This window comes from Panthera uncia, chromosome B1 (genome assembly GCF_023721935.1).
Source record: "Panthera uncia isolate 11264 chromosome B1, Puncia_PCG_1.0, whole genome shotgun sequence".
In the NCBI taxonomy this organism is placed as follows: Eukaryota; Metazoa; Chordata; class Mammalia; order Carnivora; family Felidae; genus Panthera; species Panthera uncia.
Window position 1 is genome coordinate 4,702,452 of NC_064811.1, and position 17,323 is coordinate 4,719,774.

General features: G+C 52.2%; 1 protein-coding gene across 8 annotated transcripts in view; it reads left to right on the plus strand.

The window, feature by feature from the left end:
• The window catches only part of JAKMIP1 (janus kinase and microtubule interacting protein 1), a 111,799-nt gene that overhangs the window by 67,523 nt on the left and 26,953 nt on the right, over nucleotides 1-17,323 (plus strand). For 6 of the 8 annotated variants that reach the window (XM_049630278.1, XM_049630279.1, XM_049630276.1 and 3 more), the window contains 4 exons: nucleotides 377-871; nucleotides 11,993-12,202; nucleotides 13,064-13,183; nucleotides 16,543-16,689. In XM_049630278.1, coding sequence (XP_049486235.1) covers nucleotides 377-871; nucleotides 11,993-12,202; nucleotides 13,064-13,183; nucleotides 16,543-16,689 — 972 coding nt within the window. The remainder of the gene's footprint in view (nucleotides 1-376; nucleotides 872-11,992; nucleotides 12,203-13,063; nucleotides 13,184-16,542; nucleotides 16,690-17,323) is intronic. The other 2 variants (XM_049630283.1, XM_049630284.1) reach the window with 1 other exon arrangement.

A 17,323-nucleotide genomic window follows, 5' to 3' on the forward strand; every position in this document is an offset into this window, starting at 1 on the left:
GGCACTGAAAAGGTATTTCTGGTGTCAAAATGTGTCCATCTTTGGTGAGTGACGATATCTGCTTATGTGTCTTGTGACCGATAAGTCTCCGAATTGGAAGGGATGTCAAAGGCCTGACTGCCCTCGCCGGCATCCGCAGGTGGCTTTCCACCTCTAGCGAAATTCCCAAGAAAACAGTAGCAAGTAAAGAAGCAGGTGGGGCTGCTGAGGGTCAGGACCACAGGGGTGGCAGGCGAGGGAACTGGGGTGGGGGTGGGGGACCCGGCGAGGGTCTCGGGGGCCCTCCCGCACAACGGGGCGCGGGGAGGTGGCGGCGGGGCCTGGCCGGCCCCCCCAGCTCCGACCCTGACCCGTGTCCCCGTCGCTCGGGCTGCAGGTGGGCAAACTGCGCGAGCGGCTGCAGGAGGCCAAGCTGGAGCGCGAGCAGGAGCAGCGGCGGCACACCGCTTACATCTCGGAGCTCAGGGCCAAGCTGCACGAAGAGAAGACCAAGGAGCTGCAGGCGCTGCGCGAGGTGCTCATCCGGCAGCACGAGCAGGAGGCGGCGCGCACCGCCAAGATCAAGGAGGGCGAGCTGCAGCGGCTGCAGGCCACGCTGAACGTGCTGCGGGACGGCGCGGCCGACAAGGTCAAGACGGCGCTCCTGGCCGAGGCGCGCGACGAGGCGCGCAGGGCCTTCGACGGCGAGCGCCAGCGGCTGCAGCAGGAAATCCTGGAGCTCAAGGCTTCGCGCAAGCAGGCCGAGGAGGCGCTCAGCAACTGCATGCAGGCCGACAAGACCAAGGCGGCGGACCTGCGCGCTGCCTACCAGGCGCACCAGGACGAGGTGCACCGCATCAAGCGCGAGTGCGAGCGGGACATCCGCAGGCTGGTACGTGCTGCCTGCGCCCCCTCCCGGCTGGCGTGCGTGCCTGCACCCTTTTCTTCCCGCCCGCCCGCCCGCGCGCATCCTCTCCTTTGTGCCTTCTTCCCTGTCCGGCTTGCATGCATGCGTTCCTTCCTGTGTGTGTGCGGTAAACGCCGAGTTTTGAGGACCCGCTGTGCGTCAGGCACGGTTCTGGCACGGGGCTTCCCTGCCATCCTCGTGGTGGTAAAGGGGCGTTGGGCAGGTAGAACTCTTCTCGCTGGGTGTGGGATCCTTGGTCCTTCTTGGAACAGCTCAGAACCACAAGTTTCTGTAAAATGGGGTTAATAGGTTAACGGCCAAGGTTGTGGTAAAAAACAAAAACAAAAACAAAAACAAAAAAACGACCGTGGAAGCTTATCAAAGTGCTGGGCATTTATTTATTTATTTACTCATTTAATTACTAAACCGGAGCACGCTTATACCTCCAGGTAAGATGTGGTAGGTAGGGACAGGCCAGCCATTCTGTTGCAACAACTGGGGAAAGCCAAAAATTGCAAGCAATCTCATCTCATCTCATCTCATCTCATCTCATCTCATCTTATATTATATTTTTAAGTTTATTTTGAGAGAGACAGAGGCGACACCAGCGGGGGAGGGGCAGAGAGAGAGAGAGAGGGGGAGAGAGGATCCCAAGCAGGCTCCGGGCTATCAGTGCAGAGCCCGATGGGGGGCTTGAACCCATGAAACTGTGAGATCACAACCTGAGCCGAAACCAAGAGTTGGATGCTTAACCGACTGAGCCACCCAAGCGCCCCACAAGCAATCCTGTTTTTAAAGGCTGGAGGGCTATGGAAGGCCCGAGGTCTAGAAGAGCTAAAATTTCAAGGAGAGGAGAGAGAGCCTGGCCCAGGAGAGCTGACGGTTACCAGCCGACAGCTTCTTCCCTATGGGACATTTGTGTATCCCAAGAGCAGGCTGGGGATGGGGCTTCCCCCCAGCAAAGAGACTCCACCAGGGCTGAGACAGGTGAGCAGGGCTCTTTGCCATCTCTCATGGTCAGCATGAAAAGTGGGAAACTAAGGAGCCCCCACACTGGGGGGGCCGGTTCACACCCCAGATATTTCCTGAGTTCTGGGGTAATGCGGGAAGCCAGCGAGTCGGGGTGGAAAGGCAGAATGAAATCTCCCAGAGTCGTGTCATACTTAGGAAACAAAGCTCGCCAGACGGGGGAGGGGCTGCAGCAGGCACACCACCAGTCCGCCTCTCAGGACGACTGTCAGACTTTGAGCCTGTGTGCTGCAGGAGGCTGAAAAGGCGAGCAAGCTAAGTTTCTCAGGGTAGAGTCAACAGCAGTGACAACAGTGATGTTTCCAAGAGGCATATCTTGATTATGAAGATGCAGTGAGGCTGAAAGTTGTAAGGGTGGAAATAGATACAACATCCAAACACTAACCACCAGAAAGCTGCTCTGTATTCATGTTGAAGACCTCAAGGCAAGAAGTAATACTACAGACAAGTAGGGGATGCCTTTTTTTAAAAATTAAAACATTTTTTAAAGTTTATTTATTTTGAGAGACACAGAGACAGTGTGAGTGGAGAGGGGCAGAGAGAGAGGGAAAGAAAGAATCCTAAGCAGGCTCTGTGCTGCCAGTGCAGAGCCCGACTTGGGGCTCGAGCTCACAAAACCAAGATCGTGACCTGAGCTGAAACCAAGAGTCAGAGGCTTAACCAACTAAGGCACCCAGGTGCCCTGGGGATGCTTCTTAATAATAAAGGGGTCCATTTGTAATAGCACTTAGTAACGAAACTTCCAAATGTGCAAAAGAAAAGCATCAAAACTAAAAGGAGAAACAAAGCCACAGTTGTAGTTGGAGAATAAGACTCTGAGCAAATAATAGAACATATAGACAATAGATGAACAAAGACATGGAAGATTTAAACAGCATTCAGTTAACCAACTGGAGGTACACTGACAAAATATGGCATTTCAGCAGCTGCACATACTGTTCTCTTCAAGGGAACCTACACACTTTCTTTCAAAAATTGTGCTTCTTAGAATAAAACAGATTTTAGACAAAAAGGAATAAATGCTGAAAACCAAACATCTAAGCTTCCATCTTGAGAACGAAGAAAAAGAACAGCAAATTAATCTCTGAGAAAGCAGAATTGAGGGGCTTAATCAATAAGGACAATCAACGCATCAAAAGTTAATTAAACTAGGTAAACTGATAAGTCCTGAGGAATACCGATGAAGGAACAGAGACAAGTCCCCCAGTGTACAGAATGTAAAAGAGACACTACTACAGCCCTTACAGAAATTAAAGAGACAGTATGAGTACTTTCTGAACAGCATATGCCAGTGAACAAGAAATTTGGATGAAATGGGCAGATTTTTTGAACAAGTACAACTTAACCAAACTGACACTATAAGAAATAGAAAATGTGAGTAGTCCTATAGCTGTTAAAAAAGTTAAATCTGTAATTAATAGTTTTTCCTCAATGAAAAGTCCAAGCCCAGAGACTTCACAGGTAAATTATTTAAGTATTTAATGAAGAAATAAAACTAATTACACAGACTCTTTCAGAAAAGAGAAAAAGGGAACATATTCTAATTCATTTTATGAAGCCGGCATAACTGACCCCCAAACCAGTGATATACAATAAAAGAAAAAAATTAAATAATCTTTTATAAACATAGACACAGGAGTACTAAATAAAACATTAACAAATAAAATCCAGCAATATACAGAAGGGTTAATAAACTATAACCAAGTTGGGTTTATTCTAGGAACACAAAGGTTGGTTTAATATTAAAAAATCAGTGAATATAATTCAGCTAGTAATAGAATAAAGGAGAAAAAAGCCATATGATCATCTTAATAGATACAGTAAAAGCATTTAGTAAAATTCAACATCACAGTATAAACTCTCAGCAAACGAGGAATAGAATAGAATTTTCTGAATCTGGTAAAGGGTTCTACAAAAAAATCTACAGGGGCGCCTGGGTGGCTCAGTCGGTTGAGCATCCGACTTCGGCTCAGGTCGTGATCTCGCGATCCGTGAGTTTGAGCGCCACGTCGGGTTCTGTGCTGACAGCTCAGAGCCTGGAGCCTGTTCCAGATTCTGTGTCTCCCTCTCTCTCTGACCCTCCCCCTGTTCATGCTCTGTCTCTCTCTGTCTCAAAAATAAACGTTAAACAAATTTTTTAAAAAATAAAAATAAATAAATAAAACAAAAAACAAAAAAATCTAACGTATAGTGATATCGAACATTTCCCAGTGAATTCAAGGACAGAACAAGATATCCACTGTCACCACTTCTGTTCAACATTGCACTGGCTAGGACCTCAAATCTGAAAGACAATAAAAAGAAAAGTTTTAAAGATTGGGGGAAAAAAGGGGGAAACCGCCGTTATTTGCAGATGCTGTGATTGTGATGTAGAAAATCCAAGAGACTCTACAAACTATTAGAATTAGTAAGTGAGTTTATCAAAGCCTCTCAATAGAAAGTAAATATGCAAAATAAAACTGTGTTTCTATATATTAGCAATGTGTAATGGGAAAATGGAGCTTTACAAAAGACCATTTATAATAGAGTACCAAGACCTACGAATAAAGTCTGATGAACGTTGTGTAAGTTGCAACACGCTGAAAGCTTCAAAACACTGCTGAGGAAAAATAAAGGAGACCAAAATAAATGTAGGGAGAAGCCATTTTCATGATATAAGTATCAGTACTTCCATAAATGATCTATAGATTTAGGGCAATCCCTGTCACAACCCCAGCAGGGTTTTGGGTTTTTTTTGGTAGACATTAGCAAGTGGATTCTAAATTTGATATAAAAATTTAAAGGACCTGGAGTCACAATTCTGAAGACAAAAAAGCCCAGGAAACCTGACACTACCATGTAACAAAGCTTACTATTAAGACCAGCTGAAGGATACGTGGATGAATCACTGACCAGGAGAGTCCCCAGGCAGCCCTATGCACGTGTGGTCACCCGGTTTAGGAAACAGGTAACATCATAGTCCAGTAAGGAAAGGGTGGTCTTTCCATAAACAGTGTTGAGGTAGGTGGGCATCTGTAAAACAGGAACAGTGATCCTTGCATCCTGCCATCCGTGCATCCATAGTGATTAATTCAAGGTGGACCATAGACGTGGATGTTAGAAAGTAGACTAGTGAGTTGGTTAGGTAACACAGAGCAGTATTTTCATGATCTTGGGGCAGATGACACCCCAAGAAGATTTGGGTCTTCTTGGAGTGAGAAGACACAGATACACCAGTCATATAAATGCACTATTCGGAGAAGGTTGTACACTGAACTTTTGAGGAATAAATTTTGTTCATCCAAAGGCACCAATGAAAGAGAGACAAGGCACAGTACAGATCGGGAGGAGATCGTTTCAATACGTGTTATCATAAACCGCTTTTATTCAGATTACAAAAACAACCACGAGGCAAGAAGAAAAACAATTAAAAGGGGCAAAGAGTACTTCAAAAAGGGAAAATATACTTAAATGACAGATAAACATCTGAAGAGGCACCCAACCTCACTGATCATCAGGGAACCACAAATAAAAATTATAACTAGATACTGCTTCATACCCAGTAGAATGGATGCAATTAAAAAAAAAAGAGGGGTGCCCGGGTGGCTCAGCGGGTTAGGCGTCCGACTTTGGCTCAGGTCACGGTCTCCCGGTTCGTGGGTTCGAGCCCCGCGTCGGGCTCTGTGCTGACAGCTCAGGGCCTGGAGCCTGCCTCGGATTCTGTGTCTCCCTCTCTCTCTGTCCCTCTCCCATTTATACTCTGTCTCTCTCTCTCTCTGTAAAAAAAAATAAACATTAAAAAAATGAAAAAAAATAAAATAATTCAGCAGTTTCTTAAACTGCAATTTGCCTGCTCCCTCCCAGCACCTCTACCCCCAGCTGTATACCCAAGGAGATGAAAACATGTTTCCATAAAGATGCATATGTGATCACCGCAGCATATTCATAGTAGTAAAAGCGTGGAAGCAGCCCATCTGCCCATCAATTGGGGAATGGATAAAATGTGGTATCGAATGGGCTGCTGTTGAGCAGTAAGGAGTGGGATGTTTATTTACCTGAGTTCCAGCACTAGCTTAGGCATCAGAACTTTCTCTTCCTTTCTGGGTGTGGGGGTGGGGTGGGGGGAGGTGTTATCACATCAGGGGAAGGGAAGCCTTGGGGGAGAGTCTGCTCCGGGTGAGAGTCCAGTCTTGTTTACTGGGTGACCCCAGCGAAGCTGCCTCCCATCTCTGAGCCTGTGGTGTCTATTCTGCGAAAGGGGAATGATTGCGCACCTGCCCTGGGGTTATGAGAATAAACGAACTACCGCGTCTGGCAGCTCTTACCATTTCTGTAACAAGAGACCCATGAACTGTGTTCCTCTCTGGCAGGAGAAATATACGTTTAAAGTAAAAAAAAAAAAAAAAAAATGGGGAAGAAACAAATATTTGCCTAAGGGACTGCGGGAGCTTATTTAAAACGTACCAGAGGACGTGGTGTCTGTTTCCGTGTCGGCCCTAAACAGGAATATCCTCAGTTCAGGTATTCTCGGTGGGCGTGTGGCTTTCACTGCAAACGCCCCACTTGGACGATCGAGTGAAGAGAACAGGTGTCCGTTTCTCCCGTTACTTCCCCCCCCCTCCCCCACCCCCCTCCAGTTTGAAAAATGTGGCTTCTCAGGCAAGGCTGTTTGTTGGTGGCAACGTGTTCGGAAGGTGGCCCGCGTTTCATTTCTTGGTCAGCTGGATTGGATCGGATCGGATTGGAAATGCAGGCAGGTCTGTGGACACCCCGCTTACACATTTAAGGTGCGTCTTAAGGGAAGCAAAGCAGAGGGGCGTCTGGGTGGCTCAGCCAGTTAAGCGTCCGACTTTGGCTCAGGTCACGATCTCCCGGTTCGTGGGTTCGAGCCCCGCGTCGGGCTCTGTGGGGACAGCTCAGAGCCTGGAGCCCGGTTCGGATTCCGTGTCTCCCTCTCTCTCCGCCCCTCCCCTGCTCGTGCTCTGTCTCTGTCTCTCAAAAATAAATGAAAATGTTTGAAAAAAAAAAAAAAGAAGCAAATCAGAAAAGGAAGTTACGGCCCACATGGGGCAGGGACACCAGACTGGACTCCTTCCCTAGACCAGTTAGGCTCAGGCCTGGTGGCACATAAGGGACTACTCCCTCAGGACGCGGGGCTTCAACGTTGGAAGTTTATTTCTCTCTTGTGTACGAAGTCTGGAAAGGGCTGCCACAGGGCTCCACAGAGTAGTGAGGGACACGGGTACCTCCCAGCTCTCTCCTCAGAATGGACTTTGGGACTTTGGGATGTGGCCCTGCCCTCGTGGGCCTTCATGCTCACTGAGCGCCAGCCATCACGTCTTCATCCCAGGTTGGCTGTAGGAGGGCCGATGAAGAAGGGCGTAGTCTTCACTGAAGAACGCTTTTCTTTTTGGAAGTTCCATACGCTTCCGCTTCCACCGCTTTGGCCAACAATTACCCAGCCTCATCTACCTGCAGGGGGCACTGGGAAATGTAGTCCCTTTGCGGAGTGCACCGCAGTGTGATAAATCCGGTCTGGTGCTCTGTTAAGTTTTCCAGGGCTGCCGTAACAAGTCACTGCAAACTCAGCTGCTCCCAACAGGAATTTATTTCTCTCAGTTTTGGAGGCCGGAAGTCTGAAATCAAGGCGTCAGCGAGACCACGCCCCCCCCCCCCCCCCCCTCCCCCCCCCCTGGAGGAGGATCATTTTCTGCCCCCGCCCCCCTCCTGGGGGGGGCGCGCAATCCCTGGCGCCCCCCCCCCCCCGGCTTGTGGCCGTGCCATTCTAGGCTCTGCCGCCACGTGGCCTGTCCTCCCCCGTGTGTCTGTGTCTCGTCCCCTTCTCGCGAGGACGCCAGTCGTGGATCTAGGGCCCGCCCTAATCTGGTGTGACCTCATCTTCACGTCCATCGTAATCGCATCCACGGAGACCCCGTTTCCAAATAAGATCCCATCCTGACTTTTAGGGTCGAGTGACATTTGGGCGAATGCTCACGCTAGTCGCTGACCACAGGTAGGCGGGAGGAGAGCGGGAACAGGTGTCGGGGTAGCAGCCCCCACTTCGTTCTTCGTTCCCCGAACTTTAGGGTGCGGTGGAGCTCACCAAGCTACTCGCACGTTGCTGGGCATGTTGGGAGCTGACCACACGAAGGTTCTTGTCGGGACAAATGTCCTGGTGGATGCGACCGTGGGGAGGTGGTTGGATTCTGCACCCGTGGGGCACGTGGGATGGTGAGGGCGTTGCAGAGGCTGACCTGAGTTGGCCTCGTGGTCCTGCTGCTGACCAGCGCTTGGGCACATGCTTCTCTCCAGGCCTCACCTGGCTGTGAAGCGGGGCGGGTAGTGTCTACCGTGAGGGTCTTCTGAAGACAGAGCGTGTCTCGGAAGTACGGACGAGGCACCGAGCTCGCGCTGGCACGTAAGAAGGAAGTGACAGCCATCACCCAGTCTGTGTGCTTTCCCTAACTCCGTGTCAGGGTCTTTTGGTCGCAAGTGACAGAAATTCTACCTCCGACCCGCTTGAACCATCATCTGTCAGCATTTGTAACTGAAGGAGTAGGAGAAGCTTCAGGCAGGGCTCCAGAGGCACTCATGCCCCCCCCCCCCCAAGGGATCCAGGGTTCCCAGGCTCTGCTCCGACTCATCCCTGTGTCATTTTCAGCCTCGGGGGTCTCACGCTGTGCTGGTGAGATGTCACTGCTGTGCCGGGCCCCTCCCCCCCATCCTCACACACACAGCTCAGAGAAAGTGAATCTCCTTTTTAGCTCCTAAGGAGGAACAGGAGGGTCCTAGCTATGCTCTCTCTAGGCTATTCGTTCTGATTGGGTCCTGTATCCATCCCGGAGCTGTTGAATGTGAGGGGGCAGGGCACGTGACTGCTGTGAGCCAATCAGGGCCTGCCCTGGGAACTGGAATGATTTCAGCCCCACCCCTCTCCTGTAACATATGCTGAGAGCAGAGGCTGGGAGAGGGAGTCTGCTCACTCAGGGGATGCAGGTCGGGGAATCTCGTGTCAGAGATTCATGGCCTTGTCAGCATCCTGGGGGAAGGGGACAGGGTTGCTGAGAACTCAGACTGGGAGGCAGACATAAAGTCCATGAATGGAATGCTTGCCTTTAGCTGTGTGAAGTTGGCAAGTCTCTTACCCTGGGGGGCCCTGAGGACTCTGGCTGGGGAAGGTACAACAACCTGACAGATGTTGATTCCAGAATACGTTCTGCGTTGTCCATTCGTTCCTGGCTGTCATCGCTGCTGGTGGAAACCGTTTTCCGGGAACCTTTCCCAGGGTGACGGGTGCGAGCCCTCTGCTCGTTTACGAGAGTAAGCGGGGAACGGGCACTTTCCTAAGATGCAGAATTTGGGGCTCCAGAGGTGTCCTGCTCGCAGAGCTGCCGCCTTGTGTGGGAGGAGCTAGTGTAATGCACGGTGGGGGCTCCATTTCTGGGCACCAGTGCAAAGCAAGAAGTGTGTGGCCCGGATGCCGAGGGGACCCTCCCTGTTAACTCGCACCACGTCCCGCTGGCCCTGCTGATTCCCGCACTTTCTTTTCTCCCGCTTGCGCGAATCCCTCTCTCAGCCACTGCAGTGTTGACTTATTGTTTAGTGACTACGTCCCCCTCTAGAGTGGAAACTCTGAGGGCAGGGACTCTAGCCTGTTTTGTTTGCAGAGGCTTCCCAGGACCCATCAGTAACGCTCGGCTCAGTATTTGTTGAATTAATGGCAGCGCATGAGTGGTTTACATTAATGAACTCCTTTCACGTACTGCTTAGTGCTTCTGGACTGGCCTGGGCAGTGGGAACAATTTCCGCATCCCTAAGGATTCCTCCCCACGGCCAGGAGGTGCTCCTCCCAGGGATTAGGGCCAGGCGGGGAGCTGATGGTGGGTTGCCACCAGGGGGAGCAGTGGGCACCTTCTGCCGCGGCTTCAGGCAGGCCCAGGGCTGGAGTCCCAGGAGATTGTCCTGTGGGGCTGGGGATGTGGCGGGAAGGGAGCACACTCTTTGCTCTAAAAGAAAGGCGGCTCAAAGAGTTTTTCAGAACTGTAGGACTTTTGCTTGAAAACATCCCAGTATTTTGAGGGTACCAATTCCCCCTTCTATAATATGGTCTGCTGTTTCAATATGTTCACCAGGAGCTAACACAGATTCACGGGGGCAGCCAACATTGACCACAGCTTATAACATGCCAGGGTCTGCACTAAGATCTAACTCTCCACAACTGGACCGGGGAGGTCCTAAGAGGTCTCCGTGTCCCCACTTTATGGAGGCTGAGGCTGGGTCCGACAGGTGGCCCTGCCTGTGCTGTGCCTCAGGAGGTCACGCGGTGTCGGGGAGGGCCTTTGAATCAGCTTTACGTCTGCTGCCAGAACGGGGCTCTTAACCACTGTTCTCGGCCGTTGACTGTCTGTGGACTTAAGGTGCAACAGTCACAAGTAAGAGGTACAGATCACAGTCACGGAGTATCTTTGTTTCCTGTGACTTTCTTAACAAACGGCCACCAACTCAGTGGCTTAAGACAACAGAAAGGTATTCCCGCACAGTCCGGAGGCCAGGAGTCAGGAGTCAGGAATCAAGGTGCCGGTAGGGCCGTGCTCCCCGGGGGCTCCAGGGGAGGGTCCTTCCAGCCTCTCCCAGCTCCTGGGGCTCCTGGCAATGCTGGGCTCCCGCATCACTCTCTCCTAGTGCTTGGCAAATTATCCCTTCTAAAGCCTGTCTCCGTTTCCCAGGGCTGCTGTAATAAAGGGCCACACGCTGGGTGGCTAAAGCAACAGAACTTTATTGGCTTATAGTTTCGGAGGCGGAAGTCTGAGATCAAGGGGTCACAGGGCCGTGCTCTCTGAAGGTGCTGGAGAGGAACTGTCCTTGCTTCTTCCAGGGCTGGTGGCTACAGCCAGTCTGTGATGTCCCCAGGCTTCTGGGTCCATCACTCCAGTCTCTGTCTCCGTCTCTACCCAGCCTTGTGGGCAGAGGCATCTGTGTGCCTCGTCTTCTCTTCTAAGGACACAGTCATAGGGACCACCTTACTCCGGTGTGACCTCCTCCTAACTATATCTGCAGCAACCCTGTTCCCAAATGACCTCACAATCTCAGGTTCTAGGAAGGACACGCAGTGGCAGGGGATACCCTAGCACAGCACCCTTACTGGGGCAGTTTCCCAGCCGTTGGCTCTCTGGAATCAGTTGAAGCGGATGGCCCGGGGCCAAAGCTTTCTCTTCTGTAAGCTGCTTTCTGCTTGGTTTCCTCTAGGGAATGCTGGACAAGACCGGGCGGGGGCGAACTGGGGCTTACTTTGAGGTTTGCATGTGGAGACGCTGAGGTCCTTTAGAGACCCCAGCAGAGATGTCAAATAGTTAGTTCTATGATTCTGGGGCTCTGAGAGAAGTCAGGGCCTGGGGAACACATTGGGGTGTCGGCTGCATATGGGGGTTTAACGTCATGGGTGAGGACGCGGCTGCCTGGGGAAAGAAAGAGGGCCAAGCCTTGGAAAGTCCAGACTTTAATGGCAGCCGGAAGAAGGTGAGTCTGTAAGGACAGAAACCAGGAAGTCATGGCATAGGGCGGGAGGGGCGGGAGAGCTTCGTGGAGCAGGGTGTGAGTGGCTTGATCACATGTTGGTGAGGATGAAGGACAGAAAGTTGCCCTGTGGGTCTGGGGGCCAGGGGAGCATCCAAGACCTTAATGAGAGCTGTGTTGGTGGAGAGGAGGGGGCTGTGACCGGACGGTAGAGGCTTGGGGGGTGAGTGGGAGAGAAGACCCACCAACTCGGTGAGGAAGCCGAGCTGTGGGGCGTGAGGTGGCTGGAGGTGCCTGGAGGTCAGGATTTTGTTTTATTTAATTCGCGTGAGAGAGAAACGAACGTAGCCCTGTTTCAGGGGTGAGCGTCTGGCCATCGAACCGTAACTTGTCCGCTCCTCTGTGCTCAGGGGAGCGGGGCCTGGGCCGTGGACAGTGGCCCCTCTGTGTCCTGAGTTTTCCCAGTTCAGCTGACCTGGGTCCTTGATCCTTCTTAACCTTTTCCTCTGGGCCTCAGGCCAGCGAGGGAGAGATTTCCGTGGTCACGAGCCCTGAGGCTGAGTGTTCATTCTTTCTCGTTTGCAGATGGACGAGATCAGAGGGAAAGACCGTGTGATCCTGGCCTTGGAGAAGGAACTCGGCGTGCAGACGGGCCAGACCCAGAAGCTGCTTCTTCAGAAGGAGGCTTTGGATGAGCAGCTGGTTCAGGTCAAAGAGGCTGAGCGGTACCACAGTAGTCCCAAGAGAGAGCTCCCGCCTGGTATCGGGGACATGGCAGAGCTCATGGGCGTCCAGGTACGGGGAGTGGTGACTCGCACAAGCACCGGGGCCCCGTGGCTCACCGCTGCCTGCCCTTCTTTCTGCGGTCGTTCCGCCCCCCCCCCCCCCCCCCCGGGCACCTTGCCCGCCTGCCTCCTCTCACCCCTCCCTCCCTTCCGCCTGTCCGTGCGTCTGGCCTCCCTCCCCAGACTGGCTGATGTTAACCACGTGCAGGGCCCAGCGTTAGGCCTGGGGATACGGAGGGGAGAGCAGCTGACTGCGTTTGCTTCCAGCCGGTCTGGAGCCCAGTGGGAAAGAGAAGTGAAGGCGTCAGCGCCGGGTGCACAGTAAGAGCACAGAAAGGCGCCCAGTCTTGAAGTCAGAGCCCTGCAACATGAGTAGGAGCTTAGCCAGAAGGAAAGGGCTCTGGGGGCAACGTGCTCAGAGGAAGCTGAAGCAGCGTGCCTTCGTTCACTCATTCATTCATTCATTCATTCATTCGTGCAGTCAGTCACCAGATGTTTGAACGTCTGTCGTGCGTGCTCTGTGCGGACAGCATACGAGGTGCTGGCGAGATTGGCCCGGTGGGTCTCGAGGGATGTCCTGGCACGTCCGTCATGGGCCTTTGTGAGAGAGACACAGCGGGCCCGGGCTGGAGCGTGAAGGTCCCCAGAGACCACGCACAGCTGTCTTGGCTTGACCTCTTGTCACTTTGAGACGAAGTCTCTTGCGGGTCGCTGGCAGGGCCTAGGGTGTCGTCTCCATGGCCTGACTGCAGGGACGCCCAGCGTGGCGTGGGGCCCTGTGAGGAGGAGCTCGCGGTCACGTCCCGCGAGTTCCCTGGGAGTGTTCCCTAAGACATCTTCGAAGTACGTTCGTATCTTGACTTTCTTTTAGGATCAACATATGGACGAACGAGACGTACGGCGATTTCAACTGAAGATTGCTGAACTGAACTCGGTGATACGGAAGCTGGAAGACAGGAACACCCTCTTGGCAGACGAGAGGAACGAGCTGGTAATCAGCCCCCGAGAGACAGACGGTGCCTTGTAGGGCGCCAGGAAGCCACCCCGGGGCCGAAAAACCCGCCCTGAACTCATAGTTAGTGCAGAGGCCTCCTGGTTTCCTTTCCTTTCTTTCCCATTAATTCCTGACCAAAAATCTAGCGCATGTTCCGTGAAGACACCTGCTCCTCCCCTTTGTTTCTACAGGAATTTATCCTGGGCAAAGAGTCAGAGCAAACAGTGAGGAGTTTAGAGAGGATGTTCACTGCAGTGTTGACGCTAGCGACCCAAAGTGACCCGAAACGAAACAAAAACCCAATTGTTCAACGCTCAAGTATTGGGCAGAGTAATTATGGAACATTTAGGCAGTGAACTGTCTACAGTCATTAGGAGGGACGGTAGACATCGCGTTTATTTGCTCACAGTAAATTAAAGCGACACACAGTTTACAAAACAAACACGCACATTGTCATGACGGACATTGGGAGCTGTTTTAGGTGGTGTAATGATGGATCATTTTAGGTTTTTTGCTTCTCTGTTTACTTTCTTTTGCAGAAAAGTTCAGACGTTTCTTTTTTAAAAATTTGTTTAATGTTTATTATCTATTTTTGAGAGAGAGAGAGAGAGAGGGAGAGACAGCGTGAGCAGGGGAGGGGCAGAGAGAGAGGGAGACACAGAATCCGAAGCAGGCTCCAGGCATTGAGCTGTCGGCACAGAGCCTGATGCTGGGCTTGAACCCATGAACCATGAGATCATGACCTGAGCCAAAGTCTGACACTCAACCGACTGAGCCACCCAGGAGTCCCAAAGTTCACATATTTCTAATTTTAAAGATAACGAACAGGGACTCTGGGTTAAAAAAAATGAATCCCTAGGGACGCCCATTTCCTCTTTCTCTGCCCCTCCCCCACTCAGCACATGTACACTCTCTCTCAAAATTATTAAATAAATAAACAAAAAGATAATCTAGTAAAAACAGTAGTTTCCTGAATATGTGTAAATTTGCTGCATAAACAGCGAAGTGAACTTTCATGTCGTGGGAGTCAGTACATAAACTTCTTGACAACTGTCTTGTCATATTTCTGTTGATTCTAAATTTTATCGTGAAAGCGAGCACATCTATATAGTATGTGAGAGCCATGCGAGATGAGCAGCATAAGAGTCACCTCTTTGTAATCTTAACAGGATCGAAGTAAAGTCATTGCCTTCAAGTTTTTTTTCTTAATTTTTTCAAATGTTTTTATTTATTTATTTTGAGAGAGAGAGTGACAGCAAGGGAGAGGCAGAGAGAGGGAGAGAGGGAATCCTAAACGGGTTCCACACTGTCATCCCAGAGCCTGAAGCGGGGCTCGATCTTACGAACCGTGAGATCACGACCTCAGCCGAAATCAAGAGCCGGACGCTTGACTGACTGAGCCACCCAGGCACTCCTCCATCAAGTATTTTTAAAAGCATATTTTCAAGTGGCTTTAATCAGACTGTATGTCTAATATCAGATGTACGCTTTTCGCTTAAATATTCATTAACTAAAAAAAGCCCCTCGTGTACTGCATAATAGCTCACCGAGAAGATTAGAAAAGAAATGTAGCTTGTGTGAAACAATTTGGAGCACACTGAAGTGTTTAAAGCAAAAATGGAGCAGCTAGCCAGCACTTTGATCTTAAAATCATGAAATAACTACCATCAGCTGTTTGGGGTGGTTCTTACGTGCTTTTAAAACTGGTGTAAATATATCGACACCCACCAGGAGACTTTCTGTTGTTGTTTTGCCGTTACAGACGGGATATTTTCTCCTCTGTATTATTGTTCTGCAACTTGCTTTTTTCCCATGATTCATCAGTTCCGGCTGTCGTTTGGGCAGGTGCACGGCTCACGCCCCCCCTTTGAGGACGACCCGTGGTTCATTCACCCATTCCTCTAGGCTGCTCGGGTTTCTTTGCTGTTATGAGCATATGTCACCCGAAGACACATTTCTGTCATCATCACTTGGAATTTTATTCCTGTGAGGATTTTTCAGAAGTAGAATGTATGGGTCAAAGGTCTATTTTTTTTTCATAAAGTTTATTAATTTATTTTGAGAGACACAGAGACAGTGCGAGTGGCGGGGGGGGGGGGCAGAGAGAGAGGGAGAGAGAGAATCCCAAGCAGGCTTCTCTCTGCCAACACAGAGCCTGACTCGAGTCTTGAACCCATGGAACCGTGAGATCATGGCCTGAGCCGAAACCAAGAGTTGGATGCTTAACCGGCTGAGCCACCCAGGCGCCCCTCAAAGGTCCATTTGATATTTGAGTGGGTCCCACCAGACTGCTTGATCTTAACTTTACAACCTGGTGACTAAAATCAGGGATCTGCAGTCAGTCCCTGTGCTTGATTCTTGGTTCTAGCACTTTCTGTGTGGCCACGAGCACAGCATCCCACCTCTTTGCTCTCAGTTTCTCTGTCTGTAAAGTGGGGATGGGGCCCCTCCTGGGGTTGTGGGGAGGCACAGTGTGTTTGAGAAGGCAGACCTGACCACAGAGAGCAGCCCTCAAGGGCCGGGGCAGAAACTGAATGACAGAGTTCTCCAGTCCCCGAAACCAGGCCTCACCGTGTCCACCCCTCTACGCCCAGCACCCCACATTCTGTGTTCCCACTGCACTGAACGAGCTGTGTTCTTGCCCGCTCTGAACCTCAGGGCGCGTGGTCTCCCCGCCTGGAACATCTGCCCGCACTTGGCTCACCGTGTTCTTACCTCCTTTACTGTCTTTGCCCTCTTCCTCTGACGTTGGGCGGGCACCCTGGCGTGCCGTCCCTTCGATTCAGCCCCCAGCACAGGGCCCCAGGCGCCAGAGGGGCTCCCCCAGCGCTGATCCCACGGGAGAGACTGGAAGGACAGCCCCTAGTTGTACAGACTCAGGGAACGCCTTCGGGTTTGATGTCCCGGCACCGAGTCTGGCACGGAGTGGGGCCCAGGATTGATTGCCTGCTGTCTCAAGAAGGTAGAGCTTTCTGCTAGGTCTGTACTTGGGGAGGAGTGGTGGCCAGGAGCAGCCGGGTCATGGGATTGACCTTTGAGCGTGAGACCCAGGACCCCTGGGGGTTATGCCCAGAGGTTAAGGAAGTGCAGACCAGTGGACCCGGCACAGGTCACTTGCCAGCGGGGTGCCCGGGGGCGGATCTGTGGGCCTCCCCTGTTGCCTTACGCGAGGACCCCCGAGCCTCGGGTGGACTACTGTGTTTGGGATCCAGGTGGCTGTGGGATCTTCCTGGGGTTTGTGGTCCCAGCGGAGGCAGCTCCGGTCCCGGGTTGGACCCCTGCTGGCCTCCGCGGTGTGACGTCAGCAGTCCGCTGGGCCTTACAGCCACCGGCCTTCTGTGTCTTTCCGATCGCAGCTGAAACGCTCCCGGGAGACCGAGGTCCAGCTGAAGCCCCTTGTGGAGAAGAACAAGCGGATGAACAAGAAGAATGAGGATTTGCTGCAGAGCATCCAGAGGATGGAGGAGAAAATCAAGAGCGTCATGAGGGAGAATGTGGAAATGGTGAGTCAGCCCTGGGTTCGAGTCTCCGCCTGGGCTTCTCCAGCCCCCGACTGACCCTCGCAGCCCACGGTCTCCGCCCAGCCCCGCCTCCCCCAGGAAGCTCGCCAGGGCTCTCCGCCCTCACCCAGCCCTGCTGGCCCCGCTTCTCTAGGAGGCACGGTGTCGAGGGCTCTGTGCCTGGAGGCAGAAGGCCAGGCAGTGCCCGCAGCTGGGTCTGCGCCTCAGCCCTGCCCCCCCCGCCCCCCGCTGCCCCCGGGGCCCCGGACACAGCCCCGTTCTTTCCGTGCCTCAGCGTCTTCGTCCACAAAGTGGGGATGCGGTTATCAGCACCGCGGGGCTACCCAGAGGGTGGAGTGTTGGCATGGAAAGGCCTCACGGAATCCTTAGCTCTTCGCAGACGCTTCGCACGTGACAGCAACGGCCACCGTTGCATGAGGGATTTGCGTTTGCTCCCATCAGAGTGCTCGGTCTTTGTGGCCAGGGCGGTGTCTTGTAACTGCTGGCTCGTGGAGGAGTCCGAGGTTCATTGTCCCCAGCGGTGTCAGTCACCCCTTTTCCAGCAAGAAGGCTGAGGCTCTGGGAGGTGGGGTGCCCTTCTCCCCGCACCCCAGCAGGCCCCGGTGTGAGGGGGACA